At 35.2% G+C, this 19,627-nt stretch overlaps 2 protein-coding genes, 1 long non-coding RNA gene and 1 pseudogene across 3 annotated transcripts; 2 read left to right on the top strand and 2 right to left on the bottom strand.

Annotated features, from left to right (window-relative positions):
• The first annotated feature begins 2,813 nt into the window (after nucleotides 1–2,813).
• HAP2 (hapless 2) lies at nucleotides 2,814–9,873 on the top strand. The gene is made up of 18 exons (XM_086257599.1): nucleotides 2,814–3,089; nucleotides 3,171–3,314; nucleotides 3,400–3,488; nucleotides 3,678–3,717; nucleotides 4,042–4,099; nucleotides 4,200–4,260; nucleotides 4,779–4,857; nucleotides 5,286–5,420; nucleotides 6,184–6,378; nucleotides 6,747–6,827; nucleotides 6,917–7,017; nucleotides 7,452–7,569; nucleotides 8,166–8,198; nucleotides 8,276–8,369; nucleotides 8,452–8,540; nucleotides 8,761–8,876; nucleotides 9,182–9,282; nucleotides 9,408–9,873. The coding sequence occupies exons 1-18, from the start codon at nucleotides 2,889–2,891 to the stop codon at nucleotides 9,809–9,811; spliced, it is 2,139 nt and encodes a 712-aa protein (XP_086113725.1). The 5' UTR covers nucleotides 2,814–2,888; the 3' UTR covers nucleotides 9,812–9,873.
• Nucleotides 9,874–9,901: 28 nt separating this feature from the next.
• Nucleotides 9,902–13,114, bottom strand: LOC147273969 (cytochrome P450 87A3-like; annotated as a pseudogene).
• Nucleotides 13,115–14,764: 1,650 nt separating this feature from the next.
• On the top strand, nucleotides 14,765–17,231 carry LOC147273968 (uncharacterized). The gene is made up of 3 exons (XR_015119583.1): nucleotides 14,765–14,870; nucleotides 16,965–17,046; nucleotides 17,146–17,231. It is a non-coding gene; the product is annotated as an uncharacterized LOC147273968 (long non-coding RNA).
• CYP87A2 (cytochrome P450, family 87, subfamily A, polypeptide 2) lies at nucleotides 15,369–17,995 on the bottom strand. The gene is made up of 9 exons (XM_086227508.1): nucleotides 17,491–17,995; nucleotides 17,063–17,384; nucleotides 16,831–16,980; nucleotides 16,427–16,678; nucleotides 16,240–16,329; nucleotides 16,063–16,141; nucleotides 15,861–15,967; nucleotides 15,591–15,718; nucleotides 15,369–15,495 (listed from the first exon to the last, which is right to left on the bottom strand). The coding sequence occupies exons 1-9, from the start codon at nucleotides 17,682–17,684 to the stop codon at nucleotides 15,369–15,371; spliced, it is 1,449 nt and encodes a 482-aa protein (XP_086083634.1). The 5' UTR covers nucleotides 17,685–17,995.
• Between the last annotated feature and the right edge of the window lie 1,632 nt (nucleotides 17,996–19,627).

Genomic DNA, 19,627 nt, shown 5'->3' with positions numbered 1-19,627 from the left:
TAAAATAATCAAATTACCTCTTTTTGGACAGAAAAGTTAACGGAGTTGACGGATTGTCCCAAACTAACACAAACCCTAAATATGTGTCCTACACTAAGACAAACCCAAAGTGGTGTCCTAAACTAAGATTGACCCCAAAGTAGGTGTCCTGTTTGAAAATTTTTCCCTTATTAATATGCTTATTAAGTTATTATAGAATACTATTATGTTAGTAATAGTGTAATAACATAAATAATAAACTTTTAAAATTATATACTACATTACAATTATAATAAAATATAAATGTGCATATGTTTTATTATATATTTTATTACATATTTTTATAAACAAACGATGCAATTGTGTTGTCAACGATCCGAACAGTTCAAATTTTAGTTCCTCACTCAAAGATAATTCGTGCAAAAAATTAGCTCAATCGGAGATGTAAAAGTGACATAATGGTAATCGAATTAATGAACGATCGTGATTTTTCTAATGATGATCGAATGGGTAGATGAATTTCAATTTAGCCGACTTTTTGTACGGATGATCTTTGACTATGAACATAGAAATTGAACAGATCAGATTGTTGAAATCACGTTGTGGTCTTCATAATTATGGAAACAACAAGGTTTCAACGAGAAAGTTATTAAAATTATACTCTTCAAGTGTATTTATATGTAGAAGCTCACATATCGATCGTGTTTTAAACGATCCGAACTGTTCAAGTTTTAGTTCCCTACTCAAAGAGAATTCTTGCAAAAAATTAGCTTAATCGGAGATGAAAATGTGACGTAACGGTGGTCGAATTAATGAACGACCATGGTTTTTCTAATGATAATCGAATGGGTAAATGAATTCCAATTTAGCGGATTTTTTGTAAGGATGATCTTTGACTATGAAAATAGAAAATGAACGGTTCAGATCGTTGAATTAATGAATTGACGATCGTGGTTTAATAACTTTAATTATTGTTGTATTATAAAAGTTGTATATACACATATACATTTATGTTTTATTATAGTTGTAATGTTGTATATAATTTTAAAAGTTTATTACTTTATTATTTATGATATTACATAGTTTACACTATTACTATTTACTAACATTATAGTATTATATAATAACTTAATAAGCATATTAATAATTTACTAGAGTAAACAAACGAAAAACCTATTACTTATGTTATGATTCTCAAATTGGGCTTTGAGCGGGCCTAAACGGGCCGGGCTTTGGACAGGCCTAAACGGGCTGAGCTTCAAAGGGATGGCCCAAGCCCAACCCAAAAGACTTTTGGGCCGGGCCGGCCCAAATTTTGGGCCAAATCGGGCCTAATGGACCGGGTGGGCTTCTGACCTTGGACTTTTTGGTGAGGCTTAATTGGTTACACCATGTGGCTGTGTATTAGATACACCCAATAACTTTTCAAGAGAGAGGAACAATTGAGATTATTCAGTAGGGAGCCACCAAGTCATGCTATGTAATATGTATATCCTGCAATTCCATTAATATACTAGCATGTGTCCTTTTTGTTTGGAGAATTTTTTGTATGACCTCAAACAAAAAAAGAAGTAAAATTTACAATTCTTTTCACAAGAAGAAGTAAAATTTAAGATTTTTTTAAAATATGTGGATGAGTGACCTAGAATTGTGAGATACTACAATTTTTTCTTTTATTATCAAACATCAAAATTATTGTGAGCGACCTAAAATTGTCATCTATAATAACTTTTGATTATTCAACTATAATCTCAAACGGGACCTTGATTGTGGGGAGCTTAGGGTTTGGATTACCTATTATTATTTTTTCTTTAATCTAATTTGAAGTTAGTTTATTATTGTTGGAAATTTGAATATACATAGAGATTGTTTACAAGTGAGAAAGAGGGAGAGACGGGCAATAAGCACGAGAGATTTTTGCTTCTTAAAATTGCGTCGTGCTTACTATGTTACAAGAATGGCTAATTTATACACATATAATATGCTAATTGCTAAGATACAAAATTGAAAAAGCAACTGAAGTTGATAGAGAAGACAACTGCCAATGTCTCTACGTGATGCATGAGTAAGTGGAAGGCATAGGTGGAAGACAAGAGTTAGTGATGCCTCTTGCTTTTTGACTTATGTTGCTAAACATAATGCTGGTGAATGAGGACTTCGTACCTAGTTTCAGTATTTTAAAAATAAAATGATTTGCAATTTATATTGTTACTGTTTCGAGTTCTTATCGTTAATTTTTCATTCTTAAAACCTATGATGCGAAAAAGAATAAAATTTGGTTGAATTAGAACCGAACCATGAGACTCATTTTTCAAGCGAAAATTTGGATGAAACTATAGGAAACCGGCCTACATTGAACTATTTTCAATAATGCTAGTTGTCCCACATTTTTTTTCCCACATTTGTATCCCACCTGATGTGTCATTATTTTACTGGATATGTATTTCCTTTTTCTTTTTTAAGTTTTATTTTTTAATTTGTAGTATCCAATGTATGAATGCCATGTAAGATGGTATGAAATTGTGGTATAAAAATGTGGTAAGTGTAGCATTACTGAACTATTTTTAAAGTTTGATGCCGAGACATTTGACACACGAATCAAGGTGGAGAGTAAAGTGGTAATTAAGCCAGATATTAGATATACATAGACGAGTCCACTACGACAACGGCGCCGTTTCTTTTCTATCCGACTACGTTCTTACTTCTTAGTATAGATCCATTCGCTGTTCCAGGGCCGTCGATCTAGAGTTTGCAGATCCAACCGTCATTTAAATTTGAAATGAAAAAACCGTTGGTGGCAGTTTTTAAAAGCAAACCTCTACCCGCCCGCCACAACTGCCTTCTTCGCCTTCCCTCTTATTCTCACTCCCACTAATACACAACATTCATTCACAGAGACATACCAAAAAATGAGACCCCAAACCCCAAAATTAGGGCATACGATCCTCCTCTTCCTCCTTTGGTTCATCGGGTTTTCCACTCTACACGACGTCGTTGGAGTTCAGATCCTTTCGAAATCGAAGCTCCAGAAGTGCGAGAAGAATTCCGATTCCGGAAACTTGAATTGCACCAAGAAGATCGTCCTCAACATGGCCGTTCCAAGTGGCGCGGTAAACAACAAACTCAGTTCCTGATTTTGTTTTCTTTAATTTCTAGTTTTTTTATGGAGAATTTTGCTTGAAAATTTACAGAGCGGCGGAGAGGCTTCGATTGTGGCAGAAATTGTAGAGGTAGAGGAGAATTCGAGCCAAAAGATGCAAACTTTTCGAGTACCGCCTGTCCTGACAGTCAACAAATCCGCAGCTTATGCTTTGTATGAGCTTACGTACATAAGAGTAGGACAACTTTCATCGCCAACTTCTTAATTGGACAACTTTTGTTTTGGATACGTTGTAATTGGTACTAGTAACGTTTATACAGGATGTTGCCTATAAACCCGAAGAGTACTATGTCAAGACGCGCAAATGCGAGCCAAATGCAGATGCAAAAGTTGTGAAGATATGTGAGAGGCAAACAATCTTTTAGCCTTTTTATTTTTCTCCCTTTCTTGTTTTACTGGTTTTATTTTTATTTTTATTTTTATTGTGTTTACCATTTAATTAGCTACAGTTATTATGATCAGACATGATTTTTAGAAATTGTGTTAATTATTCGGGTGAAAACAATTGACTGATGGACTTCTGTTGTTTGTTCTGTAGGTTACGAGATGAAAACGATCACTTTATTGACAACACTGAGGTGCCATTTCCACAATCTTTAGTCTATCTACTTTCATGGTTATCATTTTTCCCGTACAAGTAGTACTTTTGAGGTTCTGATAGCAGTTTATTCTTTATTCTATTTTATGCTAAAAGTTGATTTGTGATTTCAATTGCATTGATTTGTGACAGCAGTTTATCCCTTTCAAACTACTATTGATTATATGTTTAAAGTACTACATTCATTAATCTATTGATACTTGATAATTCTTGTCTTGCTTTTATTTATCATATATTTTCTTTTAATCATTTTTTTTTTTTTCTGTATTCCTTTCTCATATTCCGTCTGTTCTGTTCTGCATAGCCAATATGCTGTCCTTGTGGGCCTCAGCGGCGGGTACCTTCATCATGTGGAAATGTTTGTAAGTGCATTTTTAGTTGGTTTAGTGTTTCTTAAATTTTACATGCACAATGCCTCTTATCAATCTGTGGTTATTGAATTGGGGACTTTCTTTTGATCAGTTGATAAGGTGATGAAAGGAAAAGCCAATACTGCCCATTGTGTCCGTTTTCCGGGTGATTGGTATGGTCCTTGCACTAAAATCTTCATTGTGATTATGTTTTTCTTGGAGGATTGATATTTGATTTCCGATAATTTCTAGCAGACATGTAATAGTTCTCTGGTATTTTTGAATATTTTATCATGATGTGGGTGTTTATAGCAATATATGGAGGCTTTCCATGGTAGTAGTTGTATGAGCTTTTCTTAGTTGTCCTTATTTTTTTTTTTTGTTTAACTTTTAAATTTTTTAGGTTTTCATAATATAGAGACTCTCAATTTATCAATTTTCATAAATTGTGTGCAAGATACATTTTTATTGTTAAATGAAGTATCAAACTTTAAAATCATGTGAAGAAGCCTGATTTTTCCTTTTTCTGAAGATTACTGAGAATTTGGATTGTGATGATTGTTTATGTTTGCCGTTGTATATGTGATGGAGGTTACAGCTTATGAACAATTTGCATGTTAAATATAATTTGTTTTTCATCGATCATTATTCCATGAGTGAAATTTATTTATTTATTTTAAAATCCACTTAGGTTCCATGTTTTTGGTATTGGACAGCGGTCAGTGGGATTCAGTGTTCTAATTCAGGTGAAGACAGGATCTAAAGTTTCGGTATGTTGCTTTTTCACAAGCTTGTACCATATCCATATTGACTGATTTCAATTTCATGTGCCCGTTTCTGCCATAGACAATTACTCATTATACATGACCTGATTTAGTCTTGTAGCATGTGACAGAAAATCATTTGTCTTTCTGCTCTGCTGCTATTTAATGTTCATGCTGGACTATATAGACAGTGTTTCCTATCCCCATGGAATGAAGTCCTCTTTTCCCTTTTACTTGACAGAAATGCACCTTTTTATCTTAGTCTTAGTAATATTCTATTTCATGTTGATGATCAATTGTTAATTTGATTTACTAATGATTGGTTGAATATACTTTTTTTCCTCTACCACGTTTTTTGATTTATTTTATTGAAATTAGAAGGACATGTTATAAACTCACTAACAAAGGTTTTTGGATCCTTTATTTGCCACCAGGAAGTGTTTGTTGGTCCTGAAAATAGAACAGTGATATCCAATGATAACTTCTTACGAGTTAATCTTATTGGAGATTTTGTTGGATACACAAATATACCATCATTCGAGGATTTCTACCTTGTAATTCCAAGGCAGGTATGCTTGCTCCAATAATGTAATTATCATTAATACTCATTGGCATAATATGTGAGAAGAAAAATTTGGAACAAATATTTACTTCTTTTTTTTATAGTTAAATTAGAAGAGGATATCTGTTAAGCAAAGTTTATTGCAATTACTTTTGTAATTGAACTAAGATGGATTGATTCCAAACCTCTTGTTAATGAAGAAACAATTTGATGAGAGAATATAGATCCCTGTCCAGCAATTACAGTAATATGAGTCATCCTACCCAACTACATGAATGCGCAAATTTTGTAAACATCATTTCATTGCAATCCATCTCTTGATTTGTTGGTGCTTTAAAAGTGTTAATTGATTTAATCATTAATCGGGACAAAAGTTTAATGCTGGTTTCATTATACTGCATAATTTTAACCAGAAATGCTAAGTTGTGTCACTATGATATGAAGTTTACACATCATGAAGATTTGTAGCAAACAGGATGATGACATTAGAACAAATAAGTATGGTGCTTTGTATGAGCTTTATTTGAAGTAAAGTATTTAATGTAAAGTTTAGCCATAGCTATTCTGTATACTAATAACTTTGTAAAAGATATTGTAAGGTCATGAGTTTGTACCCGTGTTTTCAGCAAGTGTGGGTGTCGAGAGCATCAGCTATGACCTGATATTAAATTTCCTATACAAGTTTAAGCTGATAACTTGGTATTTTATTGAAATCACTTATATTTTATATTTTCTTATATTGCTGAGAGTTTCCTTTCCTTTTGTGGAAGGGGGGCCCTGGTCAACCCCAGAACTTGGGAAGGAACTTTTCTAAGTGGATGCTGCTGGAGAGAGTACGGTTTTCTTTAGATGGTGTTGAATGTAATAAAATTGGTGTAAGTTATGAAGCTTTTAAAGGGCAGCCAAACTTATGCTCTTCACCATTCTGGAGTTGCTTGCATAATCAGTTATGGAATTTCTGGGAGGTTTGTACATCCAGCCTGAAAACTGTATTCTTTAATGTATGCTCCTCATTTTAGTCTTCTTTTATTATTGTTTCAATGTATTGCTGCAGTTACATATTGGTATTAATTTTTCTTGGTAGTTGTATAATTGATTATGTTCTCATCATGCTTGTGCATGCGATTGAAATACATGTTCCATACTTTCTTAAAGTTCTTTACATAAACTATGTTGAAATACATGTTCTATTATATGTCTTTGTTAGAAATGCAGGAGTCTCTTTCCATTTGTACAATTGAGATATTTTAGAGGACTCTGGTTGTTTGTATTTAGTGCATAGTTCTTTTATAGTTGGTGTGAAACTTGGAATAAATTTTCTTCTTTCTGACAGGCTGATCAAAACCGAATTGAAAGGAATCAGTTGCCACTTTATGGTGTGGAAGGAAGGTTTGAAAGGATAAACCAGCATCCAGTTATGTGTCAGAAATTTTAGAATTACATTCACAAGGATTTCTATCATTTGGATTTTTGGATTTATTTATCATTTCTGATCGGGTGCAGAATGCAGGGACACATTCATTTTCCATAGGAGTCACTGAAGTTATTAATACAAATCTCTTGATAGAACTAAGTGCCGACGACGTAGAATATGTCTACCAAAGGTTAGTATTTTAAAAGGTGGCTATATTGACCAAAAGGCATGACTATCAACTCCTTGTAATGATTATGCTTCATTGATATGGATTTGAAATAATTGTTACATGTACTAGCTATTCATTTTTCAAGGGTTTTAATATTTCCTTAAGCACTTGCTGGTTCATTAATTAATGTATTCATAGAACTGCTGATTTAATTTCTAAGAATTTGTTTGTAACTTGATATGAACTTGGAAAAGTATATATTGTTGGCCTATTCCCTAATAACTTAAGTTTTTGAAATCTAGTTGTTGTGTAACTCAATTTGTTTGGAATTTGTTTGTATCGTTTTCTTCACTTTGACATCTATAACTCAATTTCCAATATTGTTAAGCTTCATATATTTTTTGGTACTTGTTAAGTTTCATTTATTGCAGACAGCTGTTTTATTTATATTGTAGGAGTCCTGGGAAAATCTTAAGCATCAATATCCCAACCTTTGAGGCCCTTACTCAATTTGGAACTGCTACAATCACAACAAAGAATACTGGTGAAGTGGAAGCATCATATAGCTTAACGGTAACCTATTGACTATTCTTAACTTTTTATTTAATTTTTAACGGACTCCTTTTTTTTTTTTTTTTTCCCTTTTTTGCCTTGATGTTAGGATTTCTTTAAGTAAAGGAAGTTATAAGGTGCTGATACTTGCTTTTGGTTTTGGATTGGGACTGGCTACTAGGTTGTTATAATATGATATATATATATATATGTATATATATCTATAAATATATACTCTCTGTTTTGATATGCTCCAGTTATTTTTCTGAGAATTAACAAGTTATGCTCATCCGATTGGCTTTAAGGTGTAATATTTTGGTATTTTAAGGCTTCAATATCATTTTAACTTATTGTCGACTTTGATTTCTTCTTATATGCGGAGGTGCTACAATTTATTATCATTAGTGACAGTCCTAATGCTTACATTTGGTTGTGATTATTACGTATGAAGGAAATTCATGTGTTTTGTGTTATTAATTGGCCCATGAAATTCTACATATTTATATTTTCATACTTGTAAGTGAGAAACTACTGGAAAGGCATTATTCATTGTCAGCTCCAATGAATGGCTTTTGCAATACTTGTTTTCAGATGTGATGAATTTTCCTGTCTTGCAGTTTGATTGCTCAAGTGATGTCACCCTTATGGAGGTACTTTTGTCCCTACTGTTCATGTACTTTGTTTTGCACATGATGATCATATAATCATGAAGGATACTGTTTTTCAGGAACAATACTTTATTATGAAGCCAAAAGAAACGACAACCCGGTCCTTCAAACTTTACCCAGCAACTGATCAAGCTGCAAAATATGTATGTGCAGGTAAGATTAGCCACAGTTCAGACTGATGATAAAGTGTCTGAAAGTATTAATGCCGGGACTAATTTTTGGAGCTTGAATGCAGCTATACTAAAGGACTCTGATTATAATGAAGTAGATAGAGCCGAGTGCCAATTTTCTACAACATCTACTGTCCTTGATAATGGATCACAGGTCTGGTGGTAGTTTCAAAACAATGTTCTACCCTGTAGTTCATCCCTTTGAGAAGCAAGTTAATAAGTTTACTACCTGTATATGAGGCCGTTTAGATCTATAAAATTCAGCATGATTTCTTCTATGTCTGAATTTAAGATAACGGCTGAGATTTGACACTTCGAAATATTATAAACCTTGATTTATATGATGCATGCCACTAAGTCATTAATTGCTGCAGGGTACTCCCTTTAATCCACCAAAGACAGGTACAACTGGCTTCTTTGACTCTATTGAAAGCATTTGGAACAACCTGTGGAAAATTTTGGTAGCTTTCGTCACTGGAGAGACTTGCAGGTACTTGCTAGTTGCTTGGAAGAACATATTGTGCTATTCACATTTTTAATATTGTTTTGGGTGGCAATAAAAGGTTGTTTGATTGAGTCTTTTTATTTCTTCCAACCTTTCTAGCATAGGTAATGCATGTTCAAAATGCTGATTGCATTCTGACCATCCATTATCATGTAATTTTTGATGTGTGTGTGTGTGAGTGTATCTGTCTTTGGAATAGTATTAAATCTTGTACATTTTAATATTCTTCTGATTTTATTGAAATCTTGTCCATTTCTTCTCTCTCTCTTTCTCTCTTCTTTTGGTAGTAGAAGGAAATGCTCCGGATTCTTTGACTTCAGATGCCATATACAGTATATATGTATGAGTTGGATTGTGATGTTTGGTCTACTTTTGGCAATCTTTCCAACAGGTAAACCTATTTTTTCAGAGTATAATTTTTTTTTCTTATGAGCAGAAAACTATATTTTTAAGTGGATAATTTTGAAGATACAACAAATACATAATAATGATAATATATTATGCATTGAGCTGCAGCGGTTGTGCTACTGTGGCTTTTACATCAAAAGGGACTTTTTGATCCTTTATATGACTGGTGGGAAGATCATTTTTGGGATGATAATCAGAGTACGAAGGATATTCAGAGGCACAGAATTGATGTAGACCGCCAACGCATTCATGTTCATAAACATCATGGGCATGAAGCAAGGCACCACAAGCATGGTTCTCATCATAAGCGAAGACACATTCACAATGATCACAGGCAGAACCAGTTGGAAAGAGGCAGTGATTATGATTACCATCTTCACCATGTCCACAAAGACAAGCACAAGCATCGGCGAAGTAAGAATTCAAGTGTTGTTATGCAGAAAGTTGATGAAGATACTGGTTACCATGGTCAGAAAAAAGAAAGGAGACTAACAAAAGCTTATCCAAAGTGACCGGACACAATCAAGTGAAGCAAAAGTGAATTTGGTAAGAACATGGGCTGTTGGGTAACAATAATTTTTTTTTTGGCCAAGACAATAATTTTAAGCTGCATGCTGAACAGAAAAGTGGCACTTAAAACTGACACCGTCTTAACTTTTTTTTGGGTGCATGGTGAGGGTTGGGGAGAGAAATGTAAGTATTTTGGCATTCTTTGATGTGGTATTGCATTACTAAGGCCTAGTTTTTATTTCAGAATATAAACAAAAAAAGAAAAGAAAAAGATATGCTGAAACATTTTCACACGGAATGTTATGTCTTCTTTTTGATAGTTTGTATTATACTTTGTAATATTATATAATATTACAGTTGCAGATGCTTCTTTTAGATTTATAGTGTCTTCATATGATGACCATTGTTGCAATTTTGTGTGTGCTGCCTGTTCAATTTCAGAGAGCATATTTTTAAGGGTTTCAGGGCCAACAAGATGAAGCACCATGTTCTTGAGGTATTTGAAAATGGGGCCAGCCATACAAGAAACATATACTTCGTCGTTCCGGGCCTGTTGATATTATAAGTGGTCTTCCCACCAAACTAGTCTTGATTATTGGCCCATATCTGTACGTAAAGTGCAAAATCAAGTATTAGGGTTGTGTTCTTGTTTGGTTTTTAATTACTAAAACCAACTTACTTTTGGTTTTAACAACCACATCTTACAAATCAAAATAAAAAAACTGAAACCATTATCCAAGTTTAATTGTTTTCCAGTTATATGGTCAAACTTTATTGGGATGTAAAGGAGTTTAGATTTAGCTCTAAGGTGGCCTAAACTCTAGGATGTATCCTTCCCTCTAGGGCCGGGAATGTGAGTTGGACTTAAGTACTTAACACATTTAATGAAATTAGTAATTCATTCAAATAAATTCAATTCTTAAAGGCGTTGTACTTAGTTGAGCACTTCTGAATTCTGATCTAACAAAATAATAAGGGTTAAATACATTTTTGGTCCATGAATTTTAGGGTGTGTCTCAATTTCGTCCATTAATTTTAAAACGTGACAAAAATGCCCATGAATTATCTAATCTGTCTCAATTGAGGAAAAACGTTAGTTTCCATCTACAAAACTAACGGAATGATTTTTTTTTCTTCTCTCCCACGCGTCTCTCTGCTCTCTCACTCACGCCCTCGGATGGATGGCGATTTCGCCTCCATCTAGCCATCAATGTTGACAAAAACGGTCCCGTTCTCTCCCTCTTCCTCTCCTCTTTCTCCCCCAGTGCTCCGATGCCCGAAATCCAACCAATAGAAAAACCCAGCGTCGTTCTCTCCCTCTTCCTCTCCTCTTTCTCCCCCAATGCTCTGATCAGCCCGAAACCCAGCCAAGAGAAAAACCCAAACCTGAGTCTGATTGTCAACTTAGTCCCAGATCAGTACAGACACTCAAAAAAACTGGAAATCACAAAGCAATACAAAATCAACGTCTCCAACGCCACCACTTGTAGCGGTGGCCGTGAGACCCAAACTGATTTTTCAAGAATTCTCAACAATTGGCCAAAACCACTTTAACAAAACTGAAGAACACAAAGAGGGGAATCAATTCCATACCTGGGTTGACGAAAAAGGTCGCCGGAAAAGCCAGAAACAACAACGGAGCCGTTGCGGCTTCTTGGTGTTGATTCGCAGGCTCTGGTGGTCTGATGAGGAAACTGAGGCCACCCTCATGCCCAGAGTGACAAGAGGAAGCCTTTGAGGGTGGTGGGAGGTTGCGACACCGTCGGAATCACGAAGTCACCGCCGAAGTTGACTATCAGAGCACGAGGGTGGCCGTGAGACCCAAATTGATTTTTCAAGAATTCTCAACAATTGGCCAAAACCACTTTAACAGAACTGAAGAACACAAAGAGGGGAATCAATTCCATACCTAGGTTGACGAAAAAGGTCGCCAGAAAAGCCATAAATGGCGACAGAGTCGCCGCGGCTTCTTGGTGTTGATTCACAGCTCTAGTGGTCTGATGAGAAAACTGAAGCCACCCTCGTGCTCAGAGTGATGATAGGAAGCCTTTGAGTGTGGTGGGAGGTTGCGACACCGCCGGAATCACGAAGTCACCACCAGAGTTGACTATCGGACTCGGGGGTGAGTTTCTCTTGGCTAGGTTAAGGCTGATCGGAGCACTAGGGGAGAAAGAGAAGAGGAAGAGGGAGAGAACGAGACCGGTTTCGTCACCGTTGATGGTCGGACAACGGCGAAATCGCCGATCAACCTGTTGGCGTGAGTGACAGAGATAAGAGAGCAGAGGGACATGTGGGAGAAAAGAGAGAAAAATCATTCCGTTAGTTTTGTATATGGAAACTAACGTTTTTCCTCAATTGAGACAGATTGGATAATTCATGGACATTTTTGTCACATTTTAAAATTAATGGACCAAATTGAGACATACCCCGAAGTTCATTGACCAAAAATGTATTTAACCCAAATAATAACTTAATGAGTGGATCTAACTTTTTTGTATTTTTTTATGTGAGTTGGGTGGATCTCATTTAGATTTCATTTAAATATTGATTTAACTCATTATTAATTAAGTGAATTTCTCTCTCATCATTTAAATATTGGGTTTGTCGTTTATATTAAATATATATTTGTAACAAGTGGATCTCATAATTCAAATGTCACGGGTTGGTATTGGAATTTGGACCTATTGGTAAGGCCTAAAAGAGAATAGAATTCTTTTTTGTATGAAAAGAGCATATATGTTCAAATCCCAACTTAAGAATATATTTTTTTAAAACAATGCAATATAATTAAAAGAATGCACATACCATTCTTGTATCAGTGGATGGATAATCTAAAGCTCTGGGCCAAATTTAAGGTTTACGTAAGTAGGCTGGATTAATCCGAATACATCACGAAACATAATTAAAATTGTCATAAACATATCGGCCTGATCAAACAAATAGAAAAGAAGGCCTCATACAATCATATACATGCAAATAGTAAGATGAGCAAGAAGATGCATGTAAGATTGTGCATGTATAATTAGTTTTTTTTTACAAGGAATAATTAAGTAGGTGGTTATGAACTTATGAGAAAGATTTCTCCTTTACATTGTCCTTGAATCTTGATGAAGGGAGAAATGTAGGATGAGGTGTATAGGGAGTAAAGAAGAGTAAGGTCTCGCCAAGTATCGGCCAAGTGGCCAACCCATTGAACCTGGTGGAAGTTTGCCATTATTGCATCTCGGATTTCTCCACCTATAAACCCAATATGTGAATCTAATGCTTATTATAACCAATATTGCTCCAATGCACAAACCCCACATCTTCTATAATTGCCAAATGACCAGTTCAACTACGTGAGAAGAGATCGATCGATCGAATTAAGACTGAAAACAAAAGAGAAGGAAGTGCTGCCCTGCAGGCATGCATATGAGCATTTCATTAGAGCATCTTAAATAAATAGACATCTCACAACTAACAAGTAACAACTAATAAAAAATTAATATTAAACTCTTTTAAGTAAAATATTTTTTGTCGCCTTTGTTATTTTTAGTCTTTGTGGTTTCTTTATATCTTTTGGAAAAAATTTATCTATCACGGTTGTATACACTCTATGTGTCTATTTCTCTTATCATGTGATCTAGCACGTGATAAAAAAGATAAACACAATATTATATATACCCATTACATGGAAGTCTTTCACATTCCTTTTTGTTTTGTTGTCGTTGTTGTTTTACTCTTTCTGACTTTTATGCCCTACTTGTTTATACTTCAGCTGCTTTCTTGTTTGCATTCTCGTAGTCAATTGCTTTGCAAGCAACTTGTATTTTTTTTTTTTTCAAAAAAATTTGAAGGAGTGAGATTCGAATTCAGGATTGTATTCTTATAGTTCAGCTTATACAAGGAACTTAACATGAAGAACAAGTAAAGTACAATACATTTAATAATTAAATATAACATGATTGTAAAATTAATAATTTATTAAAATAAATCCAACCAAAGTAAAATTATAAATTGGTCTGAAAAGTAAAGTTGTAATAATGTGTAAGAGCTTTAGATCCCATTTAGTTTGCAGAATGGGGTCATTGGGAATGTTATACCCATACTTATTTCAGGGGGATATGAATGAATAATTCCCATTACAATGTTAATTTAGAAATGCTGGGAATGGTAACAAGGAAATTATTATCACTCTCATATTTGGTTTGTGCAGTAATAGGAATCAAAACTTGTTTTTCAATAATACCCTTATTATTATATTTAAAATAATATTTTTTATTGTTAGTAAGGGTAATTTTGTAATAAACACTACATTAAATGCTTTCTTTGATGTGGATAGCAAACCCAAGGGTTTAAGGGTTCAAATTCCCTCATTCATAAGAATAGCATATCTAGCATATCTATGTAAAATATAACACATTCTCATAACCGTGCTCACCTAATATAGGAGTAGAATCTCAAACCCATTCTCGAGCTCTGACTTTGCAAACCAATTTTGTACCTTAATCTATTCTAGGATTGTCTGGTAGGACAATTGGCAGCTTTCATTTTTAGGAAAAATTATTGGGTGTATCTGATACACCGTTATGTGGTGTAACTAATCTAATGTGTAAGAGTATTATTAGATAATATATTTATATTAGTAGGGTATAATATTAATAACATTCACCTATATTATGACACGTTAAATTGGTTACTATACGACGATGTATCAGATATACTAAATAATTTCTCCATTTTTAGGTAGATTGGTGGAGTGGGAAAAGAAGTTTGTGCAGTTTCTTTTAAAGCCTTGTACATGCAACTGTAAGGCCGTAAGGCCCGTATTCCAGCCCAATGCTCCCAGGCCCAACCCTCCCCTCCCCTCCCTTAGTGACTCATGCCCAGTTCCCCTTGTGGCCTTCTTCTTCTTCTTCTTCTTCTTCTTCTCTGTTGAAATGTTGTCACTATTTCCCCGTCCTAAAAGCATTTGCTAAAAATGGTGTCTGCCTTTGATGAAGGGATGCCAAGATAGTGGATACAATGGTCAGAAACCCAAGAAAGGACCAGACACCATCAAGTGAAGCAAGAGTGAATTTGGTAAATTCATGGACTATTGTCTGTTGGTAACAACCAGTTCAAGCTACATTTCAGTATTATACTCTTTTTAAGTGAAACTTCTTTGTAAGACTTTGGCATTTCTATGATGTTTTTGTTGCAGTACTAATGGGTAGTTTCTATTTAAATAATGGTGCTGAAACAATTTCACAAAGTGTTGCAAGTATATCTTCGTTTTCATAAACTGTATCATATGTTGGGTCCTATATTTGTCTGTAACCTGTTTCTCCCTTTTTTTGCTGCTTCCACCCCCATTACACAATCAAACATTGAGAAAAATTGAAGTAGAAGCATCAAAGTTTGTGTGTGACCTTAAGCAAAAATATATGTCGGTCTTTGTTTGTGGAGAGACAACGATAGTTGCCTTTCCTCTTTGTGCATTTTCCAAATGTGATGTTGATCAGTCATCCTCTTTGCAGCTTGAGAATAGCAATCCTGGTGGGAAATATGTCAAGGTGGATTTTTCCCAGAATTTTTTGTTTAAGTATCTGGAGTTAAATCCTGTTTCCTGTCCCTTATCTCTTTCTCTGATATCCGAATGTGAAAACCATCTGGAAATTGTAAACCGGGAGTTCGGACTATATTTCCTCCTCTGATTGCTTCCCACCTGAAAAATTTTGGATGTGAACATGTTAAGTCTCTTCCTCCTTACATCTCTCTCTCCCCTCTCCCTCTCCCTCTCCAATTGCAGAACACTCTTACCTGTACTTTGTAACTAAGCAATGGAGAAACACAGCCATTTGCACCTTAGTAAAGTCCGTTCCAATGCAGAATCTCATGCCACCACCAAAAGCCATGAAATGTTTGGATGCCCCACTTATTTCCACTCCCTGTTATTCCACCATTTTGTTCAGTATAATTGAGGGCTAAGAATAATGCATTTAGAGGTTTTCAAGCCAAGATCAATTAGTTTATAGTACTAAGCAGCTTGCAGATAAACTAGAGAAATGCCTTGTCTTATAGTCTACCCACCTCCCATCTAGATGGATTGAAGGCCACAGGATCTTCATATTTTTCTGGGTTTAAGTGTACCGCTGGGGGACAGACCATAACTGCCCAACCTGCTGGAATGGCATATCCTACAGAATTGGTAACATGTCAAATTAGGATGATATTTGTGAGTGTAACTGATTCTATAATTGGAAAAAATACTGTATATCATTCTTACACATACCCTTAAAATTTATCTCTCTTATTGCTTTGCGAAAGATACCTGGAACTATATTTGCCAGTCTAACCGTTTCGTTGATGAGCTGCAAGTTGGAAATGTCAGTTTTAAAACAGAGCTATGAACAGCAAATTATTTTTTGCATTTCCTTCTGAATGCTGAAAGTGGAAGTGTGAGACTAACCTGAAATGTGAATGTCATTGATTTGTATTCTTTCCATGTAAGTCCAGAACCAGCATTTTCCCTTTGTTTCAAAATCATTTCATGTTCTTCCTGGCATTTGATAGAAATATCAAGAACATGTTAGGTGGGGTAACAATAACCATTGGGAAATCAATAACATGGCTTGAAATTCTTTGAGAGTTCGGACCGTTAATTGCTTTAGCACCAGAGGATGGTCTGACAGAAACTTGACGGCTAAAGTTATAGCTAGCGAAGTTGTTTCAAAGCTCGCGAAAAGTAGCACAAACATTAAATCCAAAGAAATGTCCTCTGTCAGGATTGTTCCCTCTTTCTTAAGTTCTTCAAGCACGTAATCGAAAAAATCGATTGCCTGCTTTCGGGGATTTGCTCGTCTTTCGTGTAGCTGGTTTTTCAGCATTCTCATTGCCCTTTTCCTTCCCTGAGAAATTGTTTTTGAAAGAAAATGAATCAAACTTTTAGTAAGTCATTAGCACTTTTGGGGATAATTCAGTACCTCTTTTGAACTTTTGTCCATTAATTCATGAAGAAATGAATGTTAGAATGATACCGGTGCATCAGATTTATGTTTACCTGTAAACATTTGTGATAAGCTGTTCCAGGGATGTCCAAAGGGAAGGATATCAATCCCTGAATAAATGCAACGAAGTTTTCCCTTAGATTCTCCGAGGACCCATTTGAATCATAACTGATAAGTTTCTTTGCAGTGAGATCAAATATCATCTGCAACAACCAAATTAATCAGATTCAAAAGACATTCTTGGTGGTTTTTCAAAGACAAGAACAAAGGTTAGCCTGAAATTACACTTGCAGTTGCGTCTTTCAATTCTATAACATCCTGACATGACCATTGTTGTAATCTTCTGAGTGCTGCCTGTTCAATTTCAGGTATCATCTTCTTGAGGCTTTCAGGGCCAAATAGATGCAGAACCATGTTCTTGAGGTATTTGTATATGACCCCATGCAAGGAACCCACATTTTGTTTGCCAAAAATCTCTGTGAAGGTGTCTGGGTACCAGCTTTGAAACAACTTTCCCTCTTGTTGGAAGACAAAGTAATTCAGATCCGGGTCTGTTGATACTATTACTGGTCTTCCCACCAAACTAGTCTTGAATATTGGCCCATATCTGGAAAGTGCAAAATTCAGAATACATGTTAAGAAGATGAAAAAGAAGTAGAAGATTGCATGAAATTAATCTTTTACAAGGAAGTAGCTGGTTATCAGAATTTCACCTTTTCATCCTTTTCTTGATGAAAGGAGGGATATCAGAAGAGGTATTGGGAGTGAAGAAGTGTAAGGTCTCTCCTAGTAGTGGCCAACCCATTGAACCTGGTGGAAGTTTGCCATTGTATCTGGGATTTCTCCAGCTGTAAACCCATTGTGTAATGCATATAATAATCAATGCTCCAATGCACAAAGCCCACATCTTGCCAAACTGTCAGTTCAAGTTCGGAGGAGATCTTGAACTGAAGAAAGAACAGATATGCTGGACTTGATTTTTTGACAGAAAAGGAAAAGGGACAGTATGAGATTGCCAGAAATGAGAAGAAGTTGAGTGGGGGAAAACGTGGAAAGAATAGACAGGGAGGAGAAGGAAATGCTGGCATGTATCTGATCAACATCCATTGGGAGATCTTCTTAAATAGACGGGCCAGAAGTTCCAACTTGTCAGAAAAATAATATTAATTTTGGCTTCTCTTAGTTGGAGACAGAATAAAATATCTTAGAATAATTATGTCTAGAGGACACTTATTACCCTTTGTCAACGCCATCTATAAAATTGTGTTAAAGATCAGCCTTGCATGACTATGAAGCTCACAGGATGCTTCCTCTCTCTCCCCTCTCTCTCTATTGGTGAATGATTTTTGGTTATTGTCAGGATTGCATATAAGTATATAACACCAAGCTGAAGAAGCACGAGGGCAGAATTCCGGCCTTTTTTAAGGAGATTTTGCAGGAACAGGACACTTCCCTAGATTTTGACTAGATAGAGGTTCACAGTATGTGTCTAACCAAGCTTAGGCATCTGAAACCAACTCCATTGGATCTTAATTACTAAAATTTCAAAAATCTAATTGGGTTTTACCAGAACATGATCTGAAATCTTATAAATATCTATGCTAAATACTATAGTATCTATGTGGTGTTGTAGTTTCATTTTCTTTGTATCTTTGTTTGTTAGAATGAGATCTTTTCCTAGATATTTGTCAGATGCTATCATATTCTAACACTCTCAATCTTAATGCATACATCAGTGTTGATCTCAAATATGGAGAGCTCTAGAGGTGCATGTAACTACCATAAATGCTTTTGTATGAAATTTCATATTGAAAAATTTCAAGGAGTACTAGTAGGTTGCTAATTGCCTAATTCCTAAGCTAGTTGATCAAATTAACCCATTTGGACACATAGAGCACCGCCCCATTGAGCCACGGACTAACTGGGGTGCAACAACTACCACCACAAATGTAGGTGTAGGTCACTGTGAATCATGATCCACAATTATTTGCAAGTTTTACATTATATAATGTTTAATCCTCTCTGTCACCACAATATAAGAGAGAGTTTCACATGTAGTTCATCAATGGAGCTTAGGCTATGCTTAGGGTAGAAAACATAAGTATTGGAGACCCTCCAACTTTGTCTGCAGATTGTTTTTCTTTTGACTTCTTGTATGCAAATCTGAAATTTGGTGTCACTCATTATCTGGGTTTCCAAAGCTAAAGTTCCATGCCATTGCTAGGATTGTACCTGGTGTATTTATAGCTCATTGGAAAAATTTTATGTAAAATACGAGAATGTGACAACAAATAGTCTTTATGAGAAATTCTTACCAACCACCGGTGTATGCAATTCTTTTTACATTCATCTTCTAAAGTGTGGTCACTTAATCAGTTATTATGAAAAAAACGTTATATATACGAGTCTCTTTGAAAAGTTTTTGGACTTTCCAAACAATAATGACAGCTCAAATTGCTCATAGTTTTGAGGTTGTAAAATACTTATTTGTATAATAAATAGCATAAAAGGCATTGTTCTGAGGACAAGATTTCTGCAATCTTAGACCTTTAAAATAAGGTTTTCTCGATTTATATTTTTGTTCTTTTGATCATTAAGTAAGATTTAACATGGAAAATTTTCATGTCTGGTGGAGGACTTGGAATTTTGGGGTCCTACCTGTCTTGATTCTACAACGGCAAAAATCAGATGGTGGGAACCCAATCAAATTAAAGGGTGTCATCTGAAGATCTCCTATGTTTAGTTTCAATTATATCGGATGACTTCACCACCCTCATTTTGTCTTCCAATCTTATAATCACAGGGTGGCAGTGTGGCACTACCTGTATTAGGAAATCTGTGTGGGTGTCA

Source organism: Dryas octopetala, chromosome 9 (assembly GCF_963921425.1).
Source record: "Dryas octopetala chromosome 9, drDryOcto1.1, whole genome shotgun sequence".
In the NCBI taxonomy this organism is placed as follows: Eukaryota; Viridiplantae; Streptophyta; class Magnoliopsida; order Rosales; family Rosaceae; genus Dryas; species Dryas octopetala.
Note: the sequence above shows the minus strand (reverse complement) of the source record. Positions and strands in the feature narration are given on the sequence as shown.